The sequence below is a fragment of the Dryobates pubescens genome, chromosome 15 (assembly GCF_014839835.1).
Source record: "Dryobates pubescens isolate bDryPub1 chromosome 15, bDryPub1.pri, whole genome shotgun sequence".
Classification (NCBI taxonomy): domain Eukaryota; kingdom Metazoa; phylum Chordata; class Aves; order Piciformes; family Picidae; genus Dryobates; species Dryobates pubescens.
In genome coordinates this window covers 14,068,678-14,092,511 of record NC_071626.1, presented here as the reverse complement: position 1 = coordinate 14,092,511, position 23,834 = coordinate 14,068,678, and the positions used below count along the sequence as shown (strand labels likewise).

The following is a 23,834-nucleotide window of genomic DNA, read 5'->3' as shown; positions in this document are numbered from 1 at the left end:
GTGCTTGTCCACAGGTGTCAGATTCTGGCCATTAGCACAGGGAGACTTTCCCTGATTATCTAGTGTGAAAATTACGTCTGAAATGTCCTATCAAGGGATTTCACTTTTTTATCCAAATACTTGTACACAGCAGGGAGAGACAAAATCCCTAGTGAATCAGGTTCCATTTTAATTTTGGGATGTCCACAGAGAAAGAAGTAATATTGCCAACCATGTTTCCATTACACTAGAATGGGTTTCTCTGTTCTCCAGGGAAGAGGAAAGGGGTTGAAAGATTTCATACAAAATCAGTAGCCCAATACAGAGCAGAAGAGTGGCTGGGGCTTTCAAGACATTTTCTCTATTTTCATGAAGAAGAAACACAACTCATGGCAAAAATTCAATTGCCTACAAAAGGCACACCTTCTTTGGAAGAAAAGAGGTTCATATTGGGACAATGTTGTGATGGATATGGGCAACAGCAGGAGAGAAAATCCTGTAATTTAAGAATGCCACTTATGCATCTTTTCACTTCCAAAAGCAAAGACATCTTGATCCAATGCAACAACCCAGACCACATCAAGGTGAATTTCCAGTAGGATGCTACAAGTCATGAATACTTGATGTGGCCTTTAAATATCTTAGTTCCATCTCTTGAAAAGACTTATCCTTGTACAGACTAATGAATCTTGCATAGAAATTCAGTGCTCTGACCTGCTTCCTTAACTCCCAGTTTAAAAAAGTTCCAAATGACATTGATCTAAGCATGGTTTCCCATCTCATCTCCAGAATGAAAGAAGTAACCTAGTATTTTTCAGATATCCTGCAGAGGGATGGATTAGCTAATTGGAAGTCTCCTCGAGACTTTTTTAGTTATACTTTATCCTTCAAGCTGTTTTTGCTAGCACCAGTTGCCACAAAGTTTTCTTTCTTATGTACTTAAGTTTATATTCACTGAAGTAGCATGCTTTTGAGACTATCCCAGAGTAAAACATCCCTTAGTATTGTCTGAGATCAGGCTCACTCTCGCTATTCTTTGTAGAAGATAACATTCTAAGCCTTTTTAAGAAGGACTCTTATGACATCTTCTCTGCCAAGACATTGATCCTGTGATGATACCAGAAGGCCAGATGGTGAGAACAGAAACTGGGAGTGTGGCATAGAAACCCAATCTGCAGAACAGGCCTGCACTGAATAGTCTACCCTGCCCATGTCATCACCTTAGAAGAAACATCTTTGATATTATCTGTATTATATTTGAGAGTGACCTGGACTTGAGGGCGGTGACAAGCTGAGTACCTGGACTCAAGTCCAACTTCAAGGCTGCTATGGCACATAAATATAGAAGTAATCCTGGGTGATGCTTTGTCACTGCAGGATCTGAACTGTATCTGCTGAAGTGGAAAATATGCTATTATTGATATCACAAGTGAGGGACCTGTGACCCTAATATTCTAACGGGGTGTCCACAGAGCAGATCAAGGACCATGTCAGCTGTGCCGGCATGATAGGTTGTCCAGTATAACTGAATTTCTGTGTAGGGCAACTAACTGGTGATCTTTACCCTCACTGAGGTGCACACCCAACAGGCATGTAAGATCTAATTATTGACAGATAATAGTACTGATTTGCTTCATCAGAAGACAGACTGTGAGGGTATGCAGCTTATGGCTTATTTTTAATGGTGGCCATAGGAACACAGAAATCATATCTACTCTGTGAAAGTAAATGTGTACATACAGAAGATTAATATTAATACTTAATTACATTGTCTGAGTGCATACCAAAATATTTCAGGAAAAGAATCAGAATGAAGTCATTAAATGGAGGGAAATGAGGGAATGATACATGAGGAATCCAGGAAAAGGTATAGTGTCTTCAAAGCATCTTCTCTGAAGAGAAGAATGCAAAATTGTGGAAGAGACTCAAAAGTGAGAATAAAAAGCTCATGTAAAACTGAAGTTTTATGCAATCTGTATTAGTGTATATTTACAGAACTTCTCTCTCTTGATATTTCAAAGAAACAGTCTTTTACTGGCAAAGTCTTTCCGCAGCAGCGTGAAGCAAACAGGCTTCCCCCTCATCCTACTCCCAACCTTGTTCCAGGCTCTTATCAGCTGCTGCTGTGAATTCTAACAGATTATTATGCTGCCCACTGATCTGCTATGCTATAATGACTAATTAAACATACTGAAGAAAAGACTGGTGATACCTCTGGAGATCCACCAGTGCAGTATGATATCCTATTACATCTGAACAAGAAAAGACGGTCTCAGTTTTTTTATCTTCCAACCAACACACATTTTCAAGCGCAAAACATATTGTAGACTTAGTACACGGTTGAGAAGAACTGCCTTCTATTTCCAGTCTGGGTATGCCATGCATATGTTAATGAAATGCTTTGATATTTATACATTCCATTTCTGTATTTACACTAAAAGAAAAAAATGTTAAAGATTAATAGAAGTGAGAAGAGCTAGCACTATGAATGCATCTTTATGGGCTTTACCAATGAAATATTGATTCCAAGAGAAAAATCCTAATCTCTAACCTAAATATCCTTCCATTTACAGACACAGTGCAGACCTTCACTTTCCTTTGGTACTGAAGTCAAGCTCTGTAAAGAGCGCATGGAACTAATAGTGGGTGGGGTAAAGGAAGGAGAGTCTGAGTCAAATTTTAAACCATGTTTATTTACAGACCTAAATCCTTGATCATGTTATTTCACTTATTGCTGTCTACAACTGCCTGAAGGGAGGTTGTAGCCAGGTTGGGGCTGGTCTCTTCTCTCAGGCAGCCAGCACCAGAACAAGAGGACACAGTCTCAAGCTGTGCCAGGGGAGGTTTAGGCTGGATGTCAGGAAGAAGTTCTTCATAGAAAGAGTGATTGGCCATTGGAATAGACTGCCCAGGGAGGTGGTGGAGTCACCATCACCTGAGGTGTTTAGGAAGAGACTGGATGGGGCAATGATCTCAAAGGTCTTTTCCACCCTGATTAATTCTATTCTATTTCTTTTCATTTACTGTAATAAAAAGCATAAAAAATGCAAATAATTACAAATCACAGGACCAGGCTAAATGTCCCTATGCATGTGTATGCTGTTGTGGCTGTCTGGGGGTCTTCAGTGCTTGCTAAATATGTCCTACTCTGATCTGAAATTTCTACCCATTGTTTGAAGACATGAAGAAATCCCAAAGACAGCCCATTACTAAGGAAGCCAGAGTACTACTTTTGTTCTGGATCTTGGGCAAAGGAGGAAAGTGGTGCTCTGCCAGTTGTTTGATATGCTACATGATAAAATGTTAAGACACTTTTTATTGCCTTACTTCATTTAGTATTAAAATATGAGCAATCCACTGCCACCAGGATTGGACTAGATGTCCTTACTGGCTCTATTTTGCTCACAGTGTCTTCCCTGAAGAAGGCAGAGTGACAAGTTCCCTAGGCAAACCGAAACAGGACTTGCATACAAAAAAGTTCAAGCTTCGGACTCATGAATGATTAAGATGAAGAATACTGTGAAAGTAGTGGAGAAAAATAATTGTGCCATTTTCTCAAAAGAAAGTAAAACTATGAAAGATGTTTCTGGCCTTACAGCCAACCCAACTGCTTTCCGACAAAAAGCTTGCAATAGCAGAAAGGTACTGAATGTCTATATGACGAAAGAGCACACCAAGGGTAATGATCCTCTCCTGCCTTTTTTGCATGACCCTTCTCAAATAAGCTGAAGCTATCATGGGGAACTTCTTCATTCAAAAATCTGTGTCGTGTATTACCACAGCAAGGTACCAGGAGGTAAAGGTCATCAAAGGGTACCACTTGTAGCTGGCCTCAATTCTGATGCTCAGTCTGCAGTGGCAAGACAAGCAGAAGTTATTATTCATTTGTTCTGACTGCTTTGGAAGTGCAACCACTTTCTCCTTCTCTCATCTTTCACTTTGTTAATTATCTTGAGAAAGAGCGTAATGTACACACAAGGCTTGTCACGGAGAATATTGTATGACTGAACACGAGGTGACAGTACAAGATACATGACTACAGTACCACGGGATTAGCAGAAGCAGATTATTTTGCCTTTAATGATGCCTCTGAGGGTACAGCCAGTAATAAGCTGGCCATTTCTCTTCAATTGTAAAAAAGACAAGTAGGATTTGTAACCCTTTAGTCACTTTTTCATTCTTTTTACTGAATGCATCCTTTGTGAAAATTCTGGATCATGAATTTTTAATTTACAGTCTGGGCAGAAAAAAGACAGATTACTGAATTTCTCACCATTCTAACCCAGCCCTCCAACACTCTGGCCAGCTTGCTCACTCATGTAATCTCATAAAGATCCAAATTCTAGTTACAGCATGAAGTATAATGGATGGTGTGGTTTAGCTGTCAAATTAGCCTAGAAGAATCTCTCCGAAGAAAAATTCAGCCCTCTGAAGTAAACAAGGTCAATGATTCAACACTCAATACATTTCCTCTTATTCAGTGCTAGCCAAAGCCTTGAAATGAAGTGATAAAGAAGGGCTCCTTTCAGCCTCAGTGCCCACATTTCAGAAGGATGTATCTATCTAACACAGTATCATATGCCTAGGAGAGCAAATAAAAAACTGGGATTCTTGAATTCAAAGATCCTCTGACTTCTTCCCTTCATCTTTTATTTGACCTTTTCTGGTTTTTTGAACTGGAAGGCTCTGAAACTGCGTTTCCACATGCTATTCAAGGACGCTAGGTGCTCCCTAGACTCTCACACTCGTTTATGCTCAGAATACTGAAGCTTCTCTCAGCACAGCTTCCCCTTTTACCTTCTGTCGCTGCTGAATGTTGCTCATTGTGTCTGGCTGAAACTCCAGTTTGTCTGTTCGACAAAGTTTCCAGTATAAAATAATAACAATCAGGAGCACCACAGCAACTGGGACTGCCACACCAACAATAATCCAGAGGTTGCTGTTTTGTGACTCAGAGGTGGAATCCTTCAGTTTCTCCACAGCTGTGAAGTCAAAAGGAAGACAAGAATATTATGTGGTTAGATATTAGAAGCTGAGGACAGTTCAAGGTTACATGTTTTCATGTTCTTTCAAATGCTAGGTTAGGAATTTATAAGAAACCAGCTGCACATCGCAGGAAATCTTATACCATCTATAAGCTAACATAGGCCATGCTCAGGAATCATGGAGCAGGTGACCATTTTTTTCTGGCCTATCTTCTGAAGATCTGTGCTTAAAATATTGATGAAAACACAGTTCTGCCACATCATTCTGCAATCCACAACTGAGCTTACATAGTGAAATGGGTCCTGAAAAACAACTTAGCACTAACAAAAGTGAGAAGGAATTTCCAACATTATTGCCTGTTTCCTGCCTTAAGCAGCTGCCTCTTCTCTTTAGTTATACATTATACATTTTGGTACCTCCCCCATAAATAATCACAGTCAATCTGAAATCAGCAAGACTCTCCTGACTCCAAGGTGTCAATACTTCTGTGAAGTTTATTACATTTTTTCCCCTTTCTCCATATTGTCAGTGTGTGAGATCCTATAGCCCCAAACAGAAGAAAACGCTACTGGAAAGTATGATCAAACCAGTCATGTATGTACAAGGTGAACTGGAAGAATCAACAGAACTTCCATTTTCTCTGTTTTGTATAAGAGTTATATGTGAGACTGAAAACCACAGCATTAACACATTACTGGCAAATGGATCTCTCTCTTCAAAATGATGTTTTCAAGTTTAAAAGAGTATTTCTATCAAATGTTATTTTTGTATATTATTTAAGTCATTCTAATTATGACCCTAGAGATTAAATAAACATATGAACATTGTTGTTTTATACATCTGATGGTCATTTAAGACATCACTCTTTCTGATAAAAAAATAACCTTTTTCTGTCTAGTTTCTTCCCATAAGAAGCATTAAAAAAATATGTATGGCTCCTAACAGAACCTTCTAATGACATATCAAAGACAGTGTCAACATGAAGAATAAGCCATAACCAATGAAGCTGGTTCAACATTTAGCACTTTTGTAAAAGGAATTTATTCTTGCAAGTGTTTGCATTTTTGTCTAAACAGTATTACAGTCCATTAACAGACATTGAACAGGTGCATATGAGGTACTGACCTATCTATAAACCACTGTTTTAATGAGGGACAACATTTAGAAACACATCCAGATGGTGCAATTATTACCATTTTTCTGTCTACAGATAATTGTTGAAAATTAGACACATACTTGTTCTATTGGCAAAATACCCTGTGGTATAATGTAACTTAAGCCTTGTATTGCATAGAAAACAGAAAAGGTAATTAAGCATTCACATCAGTGAGGTATTTTGCAGATCATATACATGCCTGTTAACTGATTTAAAACACTTTCAAGTTGCTTTCCTAATCATAACAGAATTTTAAGCAGTTCTCCTGTCTCACTCCCTATTGCAAATTACCTATACACCAAGCTTCCTGAACAAAGTCATTATATGACTTTATATGACCTGTCATACTTATCCTGATGTGTATCTAGTAGAAATCACATTACTGAAAGATCACATTACTTAAGTATTGGTGATGGACAAATAAAAATAAGGTCAGTCATGCCCTCCAATCCCACAACTGTAGGTTTTATACAAACTCCTGTGCAAGATAAGCTGTAAAGAAATACTGGACTAGTGGAAAGAGATGAAAATGGCAAGAAGGTACCTAGTTAGCACAGATGCTAAAGTGAACATAGCAAAGCTTGCAGTTAAGGACTCTGTTGCAGTTCCAAGCCCAGTGTCTTCAAGAAACAAAGCAACATCACAGAATAACTGCAAGGCTGGTAAATTTCATTTCCTCAGGAGTGTCAAAATTGCAACATCTCAAGAACAAACCACTGCAACAGTGAGCACTGTGCAGTGTCATAATTCCCAAAGCTAATATCACCCTTTCTGCTTCCCTTTGCTGGCATCAGTGTGCACTTGATAAGGCTTACGCTGTGCAACGGTGCCTTCAATGCGGTATCCAAGGATGATTGCAGCCCGCTGGATATCAACTCTGTTCATCAGGTCTGAACACTTCAGAGCACTAAGTCTCTCTCCATCTTGATCCTCCACAAAATAGATCAGCTCCACAGGGTTATCAACACCAGCTAACCGTGACACGTTCACAATCTGAAAAGAAATTGGAAAGCTTTTACATTTTAAGTTCTACTTATTTGGTGTTCCCATATACATTTGTTCTTTCACTGCTTACCTCCTCTCCCCCTTCACAGGCCTGGAAACATTTAGAACAGCTTTGCCAAGATGGCCATCAGTATCTGCTTTAATTGTCATTATGTGCCACCCCTAGTCCATAAAAAGAATAATCCATCTTGTATTATGATGCAGAAATACAATTGGTGTTGATCTCCCTCTATCTATGACACCAAAGAATTTATTACACTAACCATGCACCTCCTGGGAACTGGTGCAGTTTGGAAATCCACTATCCAGAGAAGTCTGATAGGAAGACTTGCTCTGTGTGGTACTCTGAAATACAGCATGCAGAAAAGGCAAAACACACAGATGAGAATTTTCTCACCTGCTAAGAGCTTAAGTCAACAGTGGGCAAGTTTAGACACACAGAGGTAATATTCAGTAACAGTAATTTTCTTCCAAACTAAAATTCAGTGTCTTTTCACCTAATACTGTAATAATATACATTGGTCTCTAATTACACAAGCACTGCTCAAATGCTTCAGGACCTGAGAAATTTATAGAATTATCTATTATGCAACAAAAGGGGAAATTTCCAGGGAAGTAATCTCTTGCATAATACATTTGTATGACAAACCTGAAATAGCCTTTTCTGTTTTGTTTTTCCTTATTTGTTTTATGACACATACAGAGCCAGTATTGAAGTTCAAATGCTTTCACTTTCACTCTAAAAGTGTCAACCCTGGAAACCTCTACTTACCTTTAGCATTGGCTGGTTAGTAGGAGCTACTGAGGAGACTAATGTGATTGCACTTTCCCTTTCTCTAAATACCTCCTTTGACTTTTGTTATTTGTAAGACAGTTCTTTGTTCCAGTTTTCCCAAATGCTAGGCAGCTACACAGGCAAATGTTCTGTAGCTTCAAATAGAACTATTTGTTCTTCATCAAGGAAAGCACCTGAATAGTCACCCTCATCCTCCAAACAGCTCCCCCTGGCACTCACCATTCTTCAGGAAGGAATGTGTTTGATGCTGTGGGAAGCAATTCTTCCTGCCTACTTCTGAAGATGTTAATAATCAAAAGAATGTGTGCTATGAGGAAGCCCTGTAGATATTCTCTAACCACATACCAACATTGCATATGAGAATCACATAAGATCTTTGAATTCCTGTAAAATTAAATCTTATATATAATAACTCTCCTCTGTTGAATCATTTACATGCAATGGTAAGCTCAACCTAGAATTAGGCCAAACAAATAGTAGGAGGTATTCTATTATGTAAAACACTTTGAAGAGCTCTGGAAGGAATTGCCACAAATAGAGCAATATATTTTACTTCCTTCAGAATTATCCTTCACTATGAAGTATATATTAAATAAATCAGGATCTCAGACACTGCCCATAGGCTTAAAGTAAAGCAAACACACAAATGCTTGCATGTCTGAGGACAACAGAAGCAAAGCTTCATACTGTTTTCTTTCCTTGTTCGCAACCAACCAACCATGTAGAAGGACAGCAATGCAATCTTCTAACTCCAGGGGGACGTTCTGGTCTTAGGGAAAATCAACTCAACATGTCATAAAAATCAATTCCCAGAAGTGATAATAGTAAGGTATACAATAAAAACATAGGGAAGGAGGAGAGAGCACTATTGTCATGAAAGTCTTCTAGGTCAAATCAACTGAAAGCAAACAATACTGTTCAACATCGGTCACACTTGATGCAAGAAACAGAACACCTATAAATAACAGCAGAGAAACATGCTCATTTCTGAAACACAGCAAGACCTGCTAACAGGACCCATTAACCAGAGCTGCTTATCCTGAATGCTAGTCACTCTTCTACTAGCTAAGGGGCAACCGAGCCCTGACTGAAAGTAACAAAGAAAAAAACGTACAAATAAAAATCAATAAATAGGGTTTCAACACACATACCGAGCAGCTGTGAGACTGAATCTGGTTTCACAGAACCCAGATATAGCTTTAGTTAACAAATGTCCACAGCTTCGTATTTCTGCTTCAGCTGGGCTGCCTTCACGACAGCCTGGCCCCCATGCACAGAGCAGCAGGGTGTACTGACTGGTATCTGCTTTCAGCAGGGGTGAACCTTTCCTAAGTGGCACTTAACTCACACTGTGAGCAAAGAGTTGAAAGGCCCTGTGAGACAGGAAGCCAATGTGTTCTTCACTTCGTTGCATGAAATCTCTCCTGTATAGCAAAGCTACAAAATCAGAGACATTTAGGAAATTCTGAAATTGAATCACCATATATTTTCTGGCCTTGTGGAGTATCCACGAAGTGCTGTAATTAATGTGTTATACACACAGGGCAACAATCAGGAGCTGGCTGAATGGGTTAAAAAAGGAATTTCTCCACAGCTGCCTTTGAAAAGGGAAGAGCAGGTGGAGGACAAATTGCCACAAATGAAACACCACCATTTTTAGCACAGAATTAAAACTAACAGTGTATGGTTCCCTCGGCTGAGAAACAGGGAAGGGTGAGAACAGTCAGACTAGCAATAGGAAGAAGTAGCAGGAGAACATGGGAATGAGTATTGAAGAAATTCAGTGGAGGGTGGAGGTGCAGGCCAGTGTTTCTGGATTTAAAAATGTTCTGAAACACACAGTGGTTTATGGCTGCTCACACCATACCAAAGGAAGCTGCAGACAAAACTTTCAAATCCAAGTAGAGATGATTAAGGATTTCTATTCTGAGAAAGCTGATGGCTGAGAAGGGTATTCTTGAGGTGACTATGAGGCAACTAGCCATGTACATAAACACAACTGTGACAATATTGGCACTTCAGTTTTTATCTGTCACACTGATCCATTAAGCTTTTTTTATTTATTTTAATAACCTAACCTCTGAGTGGCTGCAATATGAATTGCCACACTGGATCTGAAGTGTTTAAATTAAATTGAGGGACACAGACACTGTGACCATTTCTTACACTGTTTCTCTGCATTTGTGCCATTTTGCTCCATACTGATACTTTCTGTACAGCTTCAGATTGGTTTCATCTCATATTTTACAATGGTATCTCTAAGCTTGAGAGTGTTAAGAGTGAAAGTAGAGGCTGAAATGGTATTTCCCAGGCATCCAGCAAAGTGTGTAAGGAAGCATGTAACCATTTCATGTTTAAGCTTTGGCTCAGGAATGGCTCAAGAAGGGAGGAGATAGAAGAATTTAAACACAGCCAGAAATTTAAAAAAAAAAAAGAAGAAAGCAGAAAAGACTAATTCAGCTTCTGTGCACATAAATTGTATTTGTTGATACTAGATGTGCATTTAGCCTCCAAAGAGTAAAGGCTTAACTGTGTTCAGGTGTCAGTAAATTTAAAGTGTTTTCAAGAGGTCAGTAAGTAGAGTTGCCTTGGGAACCAAATCTAGTTCATCATTTAAGACAGGGGAATTCAGGTGGTTGGCAAACTCTCAAGGAATTTGCAGAGTGTCAATCAGCTAGCAGGATGTCCCAGTCAGCAATCTCATCAGGAGTACGGAAAGCCTCCCTTCAAAAAAAATCCCAACTCTCAGCAGCAAGATTGTATACTCAGAGTACACACTCAGAAGGGAGACATAAGCTGATGGTAAAAAAAAACACGAGAGAATCTCTGCCTTAATGAAAAGTTCAATGCAGTGATTATGTACCCTTATATAACTACAACTTCCTCCCACGCACTAAAACTCCAGTGTCATCTAACATGCTCCTTAAATCAGAACACAGTTCTTTTCATCACTTACTGGGATCACTTTTTCACCTCCTGTTAGGTTCAAAAGACAAATGTGCTGAAACGAAGGAAAATTAATTATTTTTGTATTAGGTCCTGGTGTATTTCTGAAGTACAATTAAGTAATTTAATTCATAAAAAAAATATTAATGAGAATCAAGTTATTTCCAGTAAACCATTCACAAAATATAGCATGGGGCCTTGGCTCTGCAGATGCAATGCAAACCATGTTAAACATGTGCCTTCAAATTTGCAGCAACAGCAGATACATATTAAATATATATATATGACTTGCTCCATGAAACATTAATATGAGCGTCATGCAAAAATAAGTGGAACTATCTCATGTACAACATGCAGGTGGGTGAAACTTCAGAGGGTTTTTTGAACATAATGGTTATAGCTTTTTTGTCTTTCCTTTTTTTCTTTTTCCTTTTATTTTGGTTAATCATGGAGTGCCACCTGTTAACAGCACAGATAGGCAAAGGGAGGGGAATGCACGCTATTTGGGTAAACTAGGTAGACCAAAGCTCTCATGCTAAATTTAAAGAGTAAGTTTTAACATTCTTAGATCCCAACACATGCCTTTAGAAATGAAATCTAAACCTCACAAGGTATCATTTCTATTTTCTTAGTATGTAAAAGGAAACTAATATGCCTGCAGTAACGTTCACAAATAATTGCTTCATCTTCTGACCCCCAGTCCTGATTTTCCAGAGAGCTTAGAAATGTCACAGTTCAATACACTATAAATATCTTTTGCCCCAGGAAAAACTCCAGTCTAAACAGGTTCAACAAAAGTGAAATGTCTGTCTAGTCTTCTGTGCATATATTCACCTCCCATGAGTAAAAGTATCCAATACTTTGGTGTCACTGGCAGCTTCTGCTCTTACTTTTCACTTCACTGTGGTCTATCATAGCAGTCACTGGTTTGCATTCAAGAAATAGATATGGGAAGATCTGAATATGAAGCACAAAGAACACTGATAGCCCTCCCTGCAGACTCAAACACATGCATATATACAACACACTTCAAACACAGCTTGTAAACTTGGATATGAGGAATAGAATTAGCAGCAGTAAACCCAAGAGGTTTATTGTGAATTATTATGGACCAGATCCTCAAGCAGCAGAGAAGCATCCTTGAAAGAGATCATCCTCCACTCAGGAGCCCTCTACCAGATGCATCACTCCAGCTGAACACAATAGCCTCTAAGGTTGTCTCACCCAAAACAGATCTGAACATCCTGCCAAAGAAAGCTACCAATAAGCTCTAGTGACCTGATGGTACTAACCATTCTTGAGCAGGAAAGCAGGACACCTATCAAAGACACTTAAGCAAGGTATCTCCTTCAGACCTTCTGGTATTCCAATATCTAAGAGCGTGGGCTGTGAGCACTCAGAGAAGCCCTCTGTTACGTGGGATTGTTTGATGTGCTGACCTTAACTAAGAGAATCCTCCTCTGCTCAGAGACAGCAGTTTGCAGATTCTTTGCACTCATTAAGTGGCATAAATGAGCAGCACTGTTGTTCAGAACATGAGCTGCAGACCTCATCCTACATCCCAGTAAGTAATTAGAAGTCGTAAGAAAAATGCTGTATTTTCACTTTCCTAAACACTACTTTTTATCTAGAAAGAACTTGCTTGTAATTTTATGTGTGCAAAACCAAACTACCTGAGCTTCACTATATAGGGTCATAAAACTGTAATCTACACACACACACATTTTATAGGCTGTGGTATCTTTCCTTGCAACATAAAGAATATTTGTTCAATTTACATGCAAAGGAAGGACTGAGGCATGAAGACAAAGCACAGTAAGAGGTGCTGGGAATAGAAGAGGTGAAGCAGATATCTATTTACAGCAGTTTGAAGCTGCACAAAATAAAAATAAAATCAAATCTCTGTTACTGAAACTGATTTTTCCAAGAGGAAAACAAAAGTAAGTAAACCTCGACATCTGGAAATTTAAGTGGCAGCAAAAATTGTAGCGTTACGTTAAATAAAGATAATAGGTCTGAACTACTAGAAGGGCATCTGTGAGGTAAACCAACTGTGAATGAATTAGCTGGAGAAAGTATCTTGCCTTTCAGTTTGTGGTACTGACTTAAAAAGAACACATGAGAATTTAAATCTTAAAATTAACACCCAAGTCTTCCTGGACATTATGTGAGCAACTCCACCTGTGTGACCAGGTGCCCAAGAAAGCCAATGGCATCCTGGCTTGCATCCAGCAGGAGTAGGGAGGTGATTGTCCCCTTGTACTCAAGCCCTGGTGAGGTCACACCTTGGGTATTGTGTCCAGTTTTGGGCACCTCAATACAGGAGAGATGTGGAGGTGCTGGAGCGAGTGCAGAGGAGGGCAACGAAGCTGGTGAAGGGCCTGGAGAATAAATCTTATGAGGAGTGACTGAAAGAGCTGGGGATGGTTAGTTTGGAAAAGAGGAGGCTGAGGGGAGACCTCATCGCTCTCTACAACTACCTGAAAGGACACTGTAGAGAGGCTGGTGAGGGTGTCTTCTCCCAGGTAATTAGTGATAGAACAAGAGGGAACTGCCTCAGTCTACAACTGGGTAGGTTTAGACTGTACATTAGGAATTTTTTTTTCACAGAAAGAGTGGTCAGGCATTGGAATGTGCTGCCCAGGGAGATGGATATGTTTAAAGGCTGTTTAGATGTGATTTGGGATATGGTTTAGGGGTGAACTTTGTAGAATAGGGTTATCTGTTGGACTTGATCAATCTTGAGGGTCTTTTCCAACATGAATGTTTCTGTGATTCTGTGACAATTAGAAAGCAGCACTGGAATCCAGACAGCAGAAGTTGCCATGTGTGCAAAATTTGACATGATTAATCACTCTTACTTGAAAGCCATTTCTGTGACCAGGAGTACTGTGACAAACAGGCACTTAGGGGTTAGAATATGCTACTCAATTGCTGCATCAAGCTGCACATGATTCTACCTCATATTTCTACTCTATCACCACAGAGAGCTGTAGAGTAGCTGTTCCAGCAGAGTACTTTTTTATTCAGATGACTATCTATTCTGCTTTTGCTAGGCACCTCATGAAAGCCAGACAAGACAGCAAGTTTGTAAAACAGAACATTGGTAAAATAATTTTCAATACTCTTTTCAAGATGTCATCAGAATTCTTAGTAGCCACTTAAAATACTCAGATCACAGGACCACAGGATATTAGGACTTGGAAGGGACCTCTGGAGATGGAGTCCAGCCCCACAGAGAGAACAGGACCATAGAATCTAGCATAGGTTGCACAGGAATGCATCCAGACAGGTCTTGAAAGTCTGCAGAGAAGATGACCCCACAATCTCTCTGGGGAGCCTCTTCCAGTGCTTTGTGATCCTTACAGTAAGGAAGTTCTTCCTCATGTTGAGATGGAACTTCCTGCACTGTAGTTTACATCCATTGCCCTTTGTCCTATCACAGGGTACAAGTGAGAAGAGCCTGTCCCTTCCTTCCTGACACCCAGGCAGTTGCTTCAATTTGTTATGTTTCGTTTAAGAGACAACAAGGCATGCACAAGAACCATAATTCAGGTGCAAAACACAAGCATCATCAACCTGATCCACACTTGTGAGTTATTTCCTCAACTCAAAAACTGGACAATATTAATTTATTCAGTAATTTATTACCCATTATTTCTTCCTCTGACTTTTGACTCTCAATACCTGCACAACGTTGCTGCCTGCAAAGCTGGCTCGTCTCCATATCCGCCCTCTGACCAAAGCCTCATTTAACAGGTGAGCGAGTTTCCGTTCCATCTCAGCCTGAAATACTTCCTCCTGAATTCGCTGGTCCACGACACCCAAGAGCACTATGTTGCAGAGAAAGTAACCCAAGAAGACAAAGTAATTAGTAAAATCTTTTGGTGTGCTTTTTGCAACTTCAATTACAAGCTTGGAGTGACATCTCACAGACAATTTAAGAGCAGATGTGTTCATGTGGGATATTGCCCAGTCCAGCTGGAGGTTGCATGTTGGGCCCCTCAGTTTAAGAAGGACATTGAGACTCTTGAACATGTCCAGAGAAGGGCAAGGAGGCTGGGGAGAGACCTCGAGCACAAGCCTTATGAGGAGAGGCTGAGAGAGCTGGGATTGCTTAGCCTGGAGAAGAGGAGGCTCAGGGGAGACCTTATTGCCATCTACAACTACCTGAAGAGAGGTTGTAGCCAGGAGAGAGTTGGTCTCTTCTCCCAGGCAATCAGCACCAGAACAAGAGGACAAAGTCTCAAGCTGCATCAGGAGAAGTTTAGACTTGAGGTGAGGAGAAAGTTCTTCACAGAGAGAGTTGTTAGCTGTTGGAATGGGCTGCCCAGGGAGGTGGTGGAGTCACCATCCCTGGAGGTGTTCAAGAGGGGAATGGACGTGGCACTTGGTGGCATGGTCTAGTAGTCATGATTAAAAACAAATAAGAGAGAAAGTTCAGCCTAACTTGTCTGCTTCAACTACTTTCAGTCAAAATGTATTCAGAACTGATACAGAGATTTGGGGAATGGTTCAAAAATCAAAGAGAAAAAGCAGAAGAGCAGGACATGAAGCCATGTATTCCAAGTGTACCTTCCCTAAATAACAAACATTAGCAAGTATGAATTATAGCGCCAAAAACCTGGTTGGTAGCCCTGCTCACTTCACTTCCTAAACTCAGGTACCCTGGGTCACTATGGCAGCTAATGCTGACAGGAATCCCTGAGGAACATAGGAAACATGAAAATAATAATGTGGAACTTTAATAATAAGATGCCAGCCAGTAAAAGTGGAGTGAATGAAGCAACAGTCAAACAACCTAATTAATCAACCCTAAAGGACAGTAAACCAACCCACCATTAACTGCAGTACAATAATTCACTTTTCATTCCAGCACCTCTCACTATAATGGGTTTTAATTTTTAGAAGTAATTTTCTCAGTGTTTTCATAATTTTTTTCAGTGTTGTGATTAATAAAAAGCCATCCAATTAGATAAAATGTATGAAATACAATTTTAAGGTTTGAAATTTTAAAACCAAAACTATGAAACCCACTTTGTCATGAAAATAATTTAACTGCAGATCCCAAAGAAAGGAAACTTACACAATTTCTCACAGAGATCAACAGTCTTCTAAATTCAATAATAAACTAAGTATCTAGGAATTAAATGGTAAAATAAATAGACAATGGCCTAAGGCTGCTCTGTAGAGCCAGCAGAAGATTGTTCTTGCTTATGCTTAATAGCATGAACTGTTTTCTACAACTGAATGGGACAGCCACAGAGAACACTGCATATCCCATCATTTTATGACTATTGGGATAAATGCACATATAACTGAGTAATCTAATATTAAAACCTTTATGTGCACGAAGTCCATCATTTTCCCATATCATGATTCATTACCCTTACAACACAATACAGAGACTGAAAGGATTGACCCAGCCAAAGTGTATTAGCTCTTCCCAGGCTGGCTGCAAGAACTGAGACTACAAAAAAATCCTCTACAGCAAGAGGTGCTGCAATTTGCTTTCAAAACTTTACAGTCAGGAAAAAACCAAAGGGACATGATTTCTGACCTGGAAGAACCCTCTTCTTACTGTACGATCCAAAGGAACTTCCAGTAACAAGAAACAAAACAAACATAAGGCTAAGCAAGAGAGGTTGGAGGTATGACCAAAAAAAGCCAACACAGATCATTAAGAAATAAGTAGACCCAGGTGAAACTCATGCAAGGTCCTGCACCTGGGTCAGGACAATCCTCATATTCAACCCATGCTGGGAGATGACCTGATAGGGAGCAGCCCTGCAGAAAATAACTCAAGGTACTGGTGGATGAAAAGCTGGACATGTGCACATGCACTTGCAGCCCAGAAGGATCAGGTACAGAGGAGGGATACAAAGATGATCAGAGGGCTAGAGAACCTCTCCTACAAAGACAGGGTCAAAGAGTTAGGGTTGTTCAGCCTGGAGAAAAGAAGGGTTTGGGGGCAACCTTATAGCAGCCTTCCAATACCTGAAGGGAGCCTATGAGAACACTGCAACAGGATGCCTAGGAAGGTGGTTGAAGCCCCATCCCTGGAAACATTCATGGTCAGGCTTGATTGGGCTCTGACCAATCTGATCTAGTTAGTGATGTCCCTACTTACTGCAAAGGGGCTGGACTAGATGACCTTTAAAGGTCCCTTCCAACCCAGTGCATTCTATGACATTAGACACAAGATACAGACATACAGCTCCTCTCACATTACTGAACATGATTTCAAATTCTTCATTTTTCTTCTTATAAAACAAACTGTGTGGGCTTCAGAAATTAGGTTGCAACTTGGTTTCCTGCTTAAAAAGTCCACTGGGTCACTGGCAAGAAGGAAAAAAGGCTACCTGAAAAAAGAGTAAGTCTACAGAACTGGGGAACTACAGGCAGTAAAGCAGTGGGAAGACAGAAGTGCATAGAGTGGACATCTGCAACCTAACAGCAAGTTTGGTAGGTACAGCCTGATCACTATTCAGGCCTTCTGCCTTTGAGTATCTAAATGTGACAGTTCAACCGTATCTGTAAATTATAAACTAATACAAGCAGAAGACCTGGGTGGGAGGGACATGCTGTGAATGAATCAGAAGAGATCAATGAAGTGTGATGAAATTCTTTCATGTACCCAGAACATATCTATTTTCATTCTTTTATTTATTCCTGGCATGTTGTGGTAGAAAGTGCCATGAATAAAATTTTAATTTTCATTTAGAACAAAATAAAAACCTGAAAATCAATGTGGTATATCCACAGCACGCAGGGCAGACACCCTGTGCCTGACACCCTAAGTTGTCTCACTAGGAATGAATTCATTTTTGCTTTATAGACAAAAATATCTTTGTGTGCATTATCAAGGAATTGCAGTAGTTCATTCTTGACCCTGGAATTACATTTCCCAGATATTCCAGGTCACTAGGCCTTCGGGTTTAGCATTTATTCATCTCATGCACATTATTACCTCATAAAAATGCAGCACCCCTAAGCTATCGATATTTACGGTGGCTAGTTAGCCTGCTAACAAAAATAATTGCAGTCTTTCTTACTCACAAGAGAGTGTACGTACCTGTTCTCACCCAGGAAGACTTCATCAACTGAGACACATTAAGCTTAGGATAATGAAAGGCTGAGGGGAAAACAGAATGGAGGAAAAGCGTAAGAAGGATATTCTCAACAACATACACAAAAAAAGAAGCCATCTCATAATTTATGCTGTCAGTAAGCATTGTATTTACGCAGATGTATTACCAGTCCTGAGGCTATGCAGGCACAATGCTAAAGAAAATGCTCTGAATATACATTCCCCAGTTCATCTCTGAACAAAAAGAAGCCAACTGAAGCAGTCAGATTTATTACCTGAAAGATTTCAGGCTGCTGTACTGACGTCATTGCTCCTAGAAATGCAAAAGCTCGCTGTCTGAACGGTGATTCTTACTGAGCTAGCATGCAGGATCAGACTTTAGCTCAAAGGGCAGCAAGACAACCCATAAGTGTCTCAGAATGAAAATAACACCTTCTCTGAGGCAGAAACTACACAGAAACACTAAGTGTAAAGCAGAAATCTAAATATATCTGTGTTGCAGTCTTGTGTAGGGGGAAGCATTTTAAAAACACCACCCTGGTATTTTTGTGGTTTTTTAAGAAAAAACCCAACCCAGACAAGCAAACAAAAACATCACAGATAAATGCATTTACAAACACTGATGAAGGCAAATCTCCTGGCTTTTGTGTTTGCCTTGGTGTCTCCAAGCTTTCCTAATTTTCCATTTTTTCAAAAAAAGCCCCTTGCCCTTGTGAAATAAATAAAGTCTATTTCTACTAACTTCAGCAGGGATACAATTTTTCCTAAGGTTTCCACTGGAGAGCAGTAAACACATGTTCAGAAACAAGTGAAGATGGGGGCAGGGCCAACAGTTTCCTCAAGGGAAGTCTTAAGCTTCACTATGGCAATAAAGAGGAGGAATGGTCTTAACTTTCTCAAAACACTTAATCCAGATGCTAAGCATTATACAAAGGTTAATTTTAAAACCATTTCATGGACAAAAATAATTAAATGACCTAGTCCACGCTAGACTGATTTAGAATAAATATGTCTTGTCTCCATAGAACAGCTTTCCACTATTGCACATATCAAAGAAACAAAAAAAATTACTCTTTTTCTAATTTAATTATGCAGTAATATGTAGAGTAGATGATGTCAGTGAGCGTACCTAAAAGCAGCTTCTCTTGCCCCTTAAAGAATTTACACATTTTTTGTTAAGGCAGGAGTAAAAGAATCACTGGTTATGTCACACCTTTTCATAGATTTATAAATAGCCCTACCAAAAAAAATACTAATAAAATTGGTTATACCACCTATATTTCGAAAACAGCACCACAAACTTCAAGAGAACCACATGGGAGGTACTTTGTGACTTGCTATTCACAAGCATTATCAGAATACGGGCCTTTATTCTCCACCCAAAATATCAGTCCTCCAATACACCGATGAGGATGTGTGAAATTTCCAAAGCTCTCCCTGACACAAAAAGCACCTCACAGTTAATTTAAACAAACATGTTTATTTTTGGCATCCTGCTTCACGATTCTTCTGATTGTAGCTTTTCGAATGGAGCTCTATTTACTCTGCTCATGCAATTGTTTACTTCAATTTCGAAATACAACCTGAACAAAAATGCATAAACCAAACTCCATCTGTTGTTTTGCCATGGAAAGAACGTGGCAAGAGCAAGATAAGAATATCAAAATCCTTCCAGTGTCTGTAAAGCTTTGAACTGCTAGCAGTTGTGAATTTTTTTTTCTTTTTTTTTTTAAACCAAAATCATGCATTGCCTCAATACTTAATGTGCTCCTCACACTTTTTCTAATTAGTACTTGAAAATTATTTAATTCATGCAAATTGCTGGATGACTATTCACTTCAACTTTTCACAGAGTTAATGAAATTTAAAAATAAAATTGCTTCAGCAAAAGATCTTGAGACTGAAAAGGAATATGTGCTGTGATCATTGGCAGCTAAGGCTGAGTTCCATAATTTGATGAAGAATGCATGAAATGATGGACACTTCTGCAACTGAGACCATGCTTTAAAATTGGAAAATCCAGGCTCCAACTCTTATTACATAGGTCACTCAAGTGTCTCACCAACACACGTGGCCAGATCCTGAGCTCGGCCAGAGCCTCAGCACTGCAACAGACTCACGATTCAAAACAGCATAAACTGACTGTTATTCTCAGGGGGAAGTTGGATAGACAAAATGCAATTATTAGTCAGATTGCAGCTGATCTGCTAATGACTATAGACACATTAATGAAATAGATGCTAGCATCATGAGAAGACTAACATGCAGCCCTGAAACATCATAAAACATAACAGCACTGATTCAATGCTGACTGAAAAGGCAAAGTCACACCTAGTCACTCAGAAACCTCTTGACAGCAGTGGGAAGCACACCACTTGGGCAATGTGGCCTTCACCAGATGCTTCAAAAAGGATCTCTCATGCCCTCTCACAATGAGATGTGGGACAGAATAGAATAGAATAAATCAGGTTGGAGGAGACCCTCAAGATCATCACGTCCAACTTATTATCCAACCCACCTAATCAACTAAACCATGGCACCAAGCACCCTATCAAGTCTCCTCCTAAACACCTCCAGTGATGGTGACTCCACCACCTCCCCAGGCAGCCCATTCCAATGGGCAATCACTCTCTCTGTGTAGAATTTCTTCCTAACCTCCAGCCTAAACCTCCCCTGAATTATGCATGTGAGATAGAACTGGTACCATACTGATTATTTTTATTCTGATAAATGGAGAAACAGTAACAGCATGGAAGGAATGCAGTATTTGGAATGAGAAGGCATCAACTGGAAAATAAGATTTCATGAAAATATTGGGTTGTGAGCAACAGTAACAAACTCTGTTAAAAGTCTGATCAAAAATCCATCCGGAAAAAAAAAAAAAAAAAGGCAAAAACTCAATGTCTTTGCAGTCTTTGGACATCATTTTATGTTAGCCTATTGTCCTTACAACACCTCCAAGATACCCTAAAGTAAATGCCACCCATCATAATAAAACCAAAGATACTTATTCAGGGTAAATTTGCGAAGGCAAACATTCCTTATCTAGTCTACAGTTGGCCTTTGCCTGTCCTCAGAAAAACATTCCAGCCATAGAGAGAGACCAAATAGACTCTTATTGCTTTTATGACCTAGCACCCCAAAATCATGGCTAGATTTGATTTTCTTTCTGCTGATACATAGTTCATGACCATATAACCAGTTTACAATCTAAAATGTGAGTAGTAAGTTGGATAATGCAAAATAAGCATGCAGGCAAGTGTAAACTGAGCATGTGAATAGAAGCACATCCTTGAAGTCACCTAGAATCTGTGGGGGAAATTAAAATCTGGAAGTTTCCAGGCTTAGCCACTCCAACAGTCATACTCCTACACAGAACAGAGGTAACCCACACAATTAAATGTATAAACAGTATGTATTGGTTGTGTGAAAAAAAATAATAATGAAAAAATAGTGACAGGCCTGTGTGTGAAAGGCAATGGGAAGCAAACAAGCATCAGGCAGCAAACGTATTCCCTTCAAACACAGCTCATATTTGGGCTGTTGATGAAAGGTCTCAATTCAGTGTTGAGATGCAGTGATCTTACACAAGTAGCTTTTCCTTGGTATGAATCAATTTCTACCCTTTGACAGCTCAGCTCACCTACAAATAATTTCTTTTTCTTCAGGTGCAGAATGTATAACTTCCAAAATCATATACGGAGCCCCCAAGGGGAAAAATATAAAGTCACTACCAAGAGTATTAACTGTTAGCATGCCTAGTAACTAAGGCAAAAATAGCATAGAATAGCATGGCAAGGAGTATTTTGTATTTACATGTAAACTATAACATATGCAAATTGTTCATATGTAAATATCAAAGATTACCCCAAAATTTACACTGAAAAGCAGAGGGTTGCATATTAATTTGCATAGAGTAAAGCAGCTACCTAAGGAAGATCTTCATGACACCTTCCCTGCTACATCTGCTCAGGATAAATGAAGAGACCACAGACCTAGAACTGAATACTGCAGGTCTAAATACTGAAGGACTAAATACTGAAGATCTAAACCCCTTTGGCTCAAAATAGTGTCACAGCAACAGTGCAAAAAAGCTGTAGAAACAGCTAAAAATAACTGAGTGTGGTTGCTTCACTTACAAAAGCATATGAGCTACATTCATTACTGTGCTTGCTGACAGACAGACCCATACCTCTAACAAGCTGAGAAACTGTGTTCCCACTCTGATGACTTATCAAATGCTACCATGTCTGGTATTCCAAAACAATGACTACAAACACAGTGAACTGCTACCAAGACCAAACTAGACACATTCAAATGAGCTGTCCTGGTTCAAATAAAAATGAGCTGTCCTGATCATCTATCTGCTGCAAATCTACAGTAAATTTGAGTTCCTCTAGCAACAAGCAAGTCAAATGCTGACAAGATGCTCCTTGATTTAGGATACCATGTCCACCAAATCCTCCTGATTTCTATATGGCAAACCTTGAGGAGATCTTCTAGTTCTTAAAAATTATGAGTTACCAAATTGAAATTTAATATATTTCATTTTACTACATGCAATTTTATTTATTTATTATACAACAGCAAATGTTTTGTAAATTCAGTCTAGACAAATCTGAACGTCATCTTCAAAGTTTCTCTATCCAACAAACTAAGCGACACCACCACCAAACTCTGGCTAAGATCTCTGATGCACTTGCTATGCTCTGTTGGCAGAATTCATTCAATAAACTACAGCAGCAGCTACCAGCCTCAGGCACCACTGACAAGTACCTCTGCCTTGCTGTGCCTTGTTACACTAAGGGTATGCTTGAGGATTTGAGATTCGGGAGATCTGAGAGGACGAAGAAGAATTCTGTTGGATGTCCAGTGACCTATGCTATATCTTTGCGAGAATGAAATTGCCATGCAGTCAGCATTCTTGTTTAAAATCATCAGTATGCATAAACAAACAACTTCTGAAGCCAAAGGCACTCCCTGACCTCTTCACACATTCTACTTTGCATGGCTTCCTCATTAATACGTGAGCTATCATAGGGCTCCAACAGTATTGGCCAGGAATCAGCCGCACTGGCCAGGCACTATAAGCACGAAGGTAACACAGAGAGAGCCCTGCTATGAGCACTAAAGAAATCACCTTCAAATTTCCTAAATGCCATCATGAAAGGAAGCTAAGAGCAGTGTACATACGTGTTTAATACAAAACGTGTTTCTCCCCTATGACCAGCCTGTCTTTCAGGATATGCTGGCCTCAGTAAAAATTCTGTTGTCATTTAATTGGACTGTAACTCCATCACACAGTCCAGAAGATGGATTCTCATGCAAGGGATAACCTGCAAATTCACTGCAAGTGTTCAGAATATGTGGGCAAAATGAAAAACTGCAAGACCTGGTGTGTGTACATCACAGATGGAAAAAAAAAAGTGACATTGAAAATAATACCCAAGAGAACAAAAACCAAGTCCACAGCAAAGGTGCAAAAGAGATGGTGCTGTTTACAGAGAAATACATCTCAAGCCATTAAGGCATGAGCAACATCTAATCTGAATTCAGTGATAAAAAACACATTCTGCAACCTGAGAAATGCTGTGGCCTCACAAGGAACAAATGATAATCATCTGCAGACAAGGACTTTCAAGGCTCTTGGTACTGGCTCAGTTAAATACAACAATCTGCTACGGTTTTTAATTGACAATGGAAGTAGAGGGTTCAAAATGCTGAAGAGTGAAAACAAAAAGTTTTTAAAAGCTAGTATATTTATTTTACTTCTAGTCATTGGGAAAGTCTCCTGTGCAGTCATCTTATAAAGATTTAAAGATGCTGTAGAGAGCAACTTCTGTTGACAAACACTCTCTTACATCTTTGCTGACATA

The 23,834-nt window shown here is 39.5% G+C and overlaps 1 protein-coding gene across 1 annotated transcript in view; it reads right to left on the bottom strand.

The window, feature by feature from the left end:
* KIAA1549 (KIAA1549 ortholog) overlaps positions 1-23,834 on the bottom strand; it is a 125,887-nt gene that overhangs the window by 37,277 nt on the left and 64,776 nt on the right. The window contains exons 8-11 of the mRNA XM_054168090.1: positions 17,944-18,003; positions 14,556-14,701; positions 6,937-7,114; positions 4,777-4,961 (exon numbers count right to left, since the gene is read on the bottom strand). Of these exons, the coding sequence (XP_054024065.1) occupies positions 4,777-4,961; positions 6,937-7,114; positions 14,556-14,701; positions 17,944-18,003 (569 nt within the window). The remainder of the gene's footprint in view (positions 1-4,776; positions 4,962-6,936; positions 7,115-14,555; positions 14,702-17,943; positions 18,004-23,834) is intronic.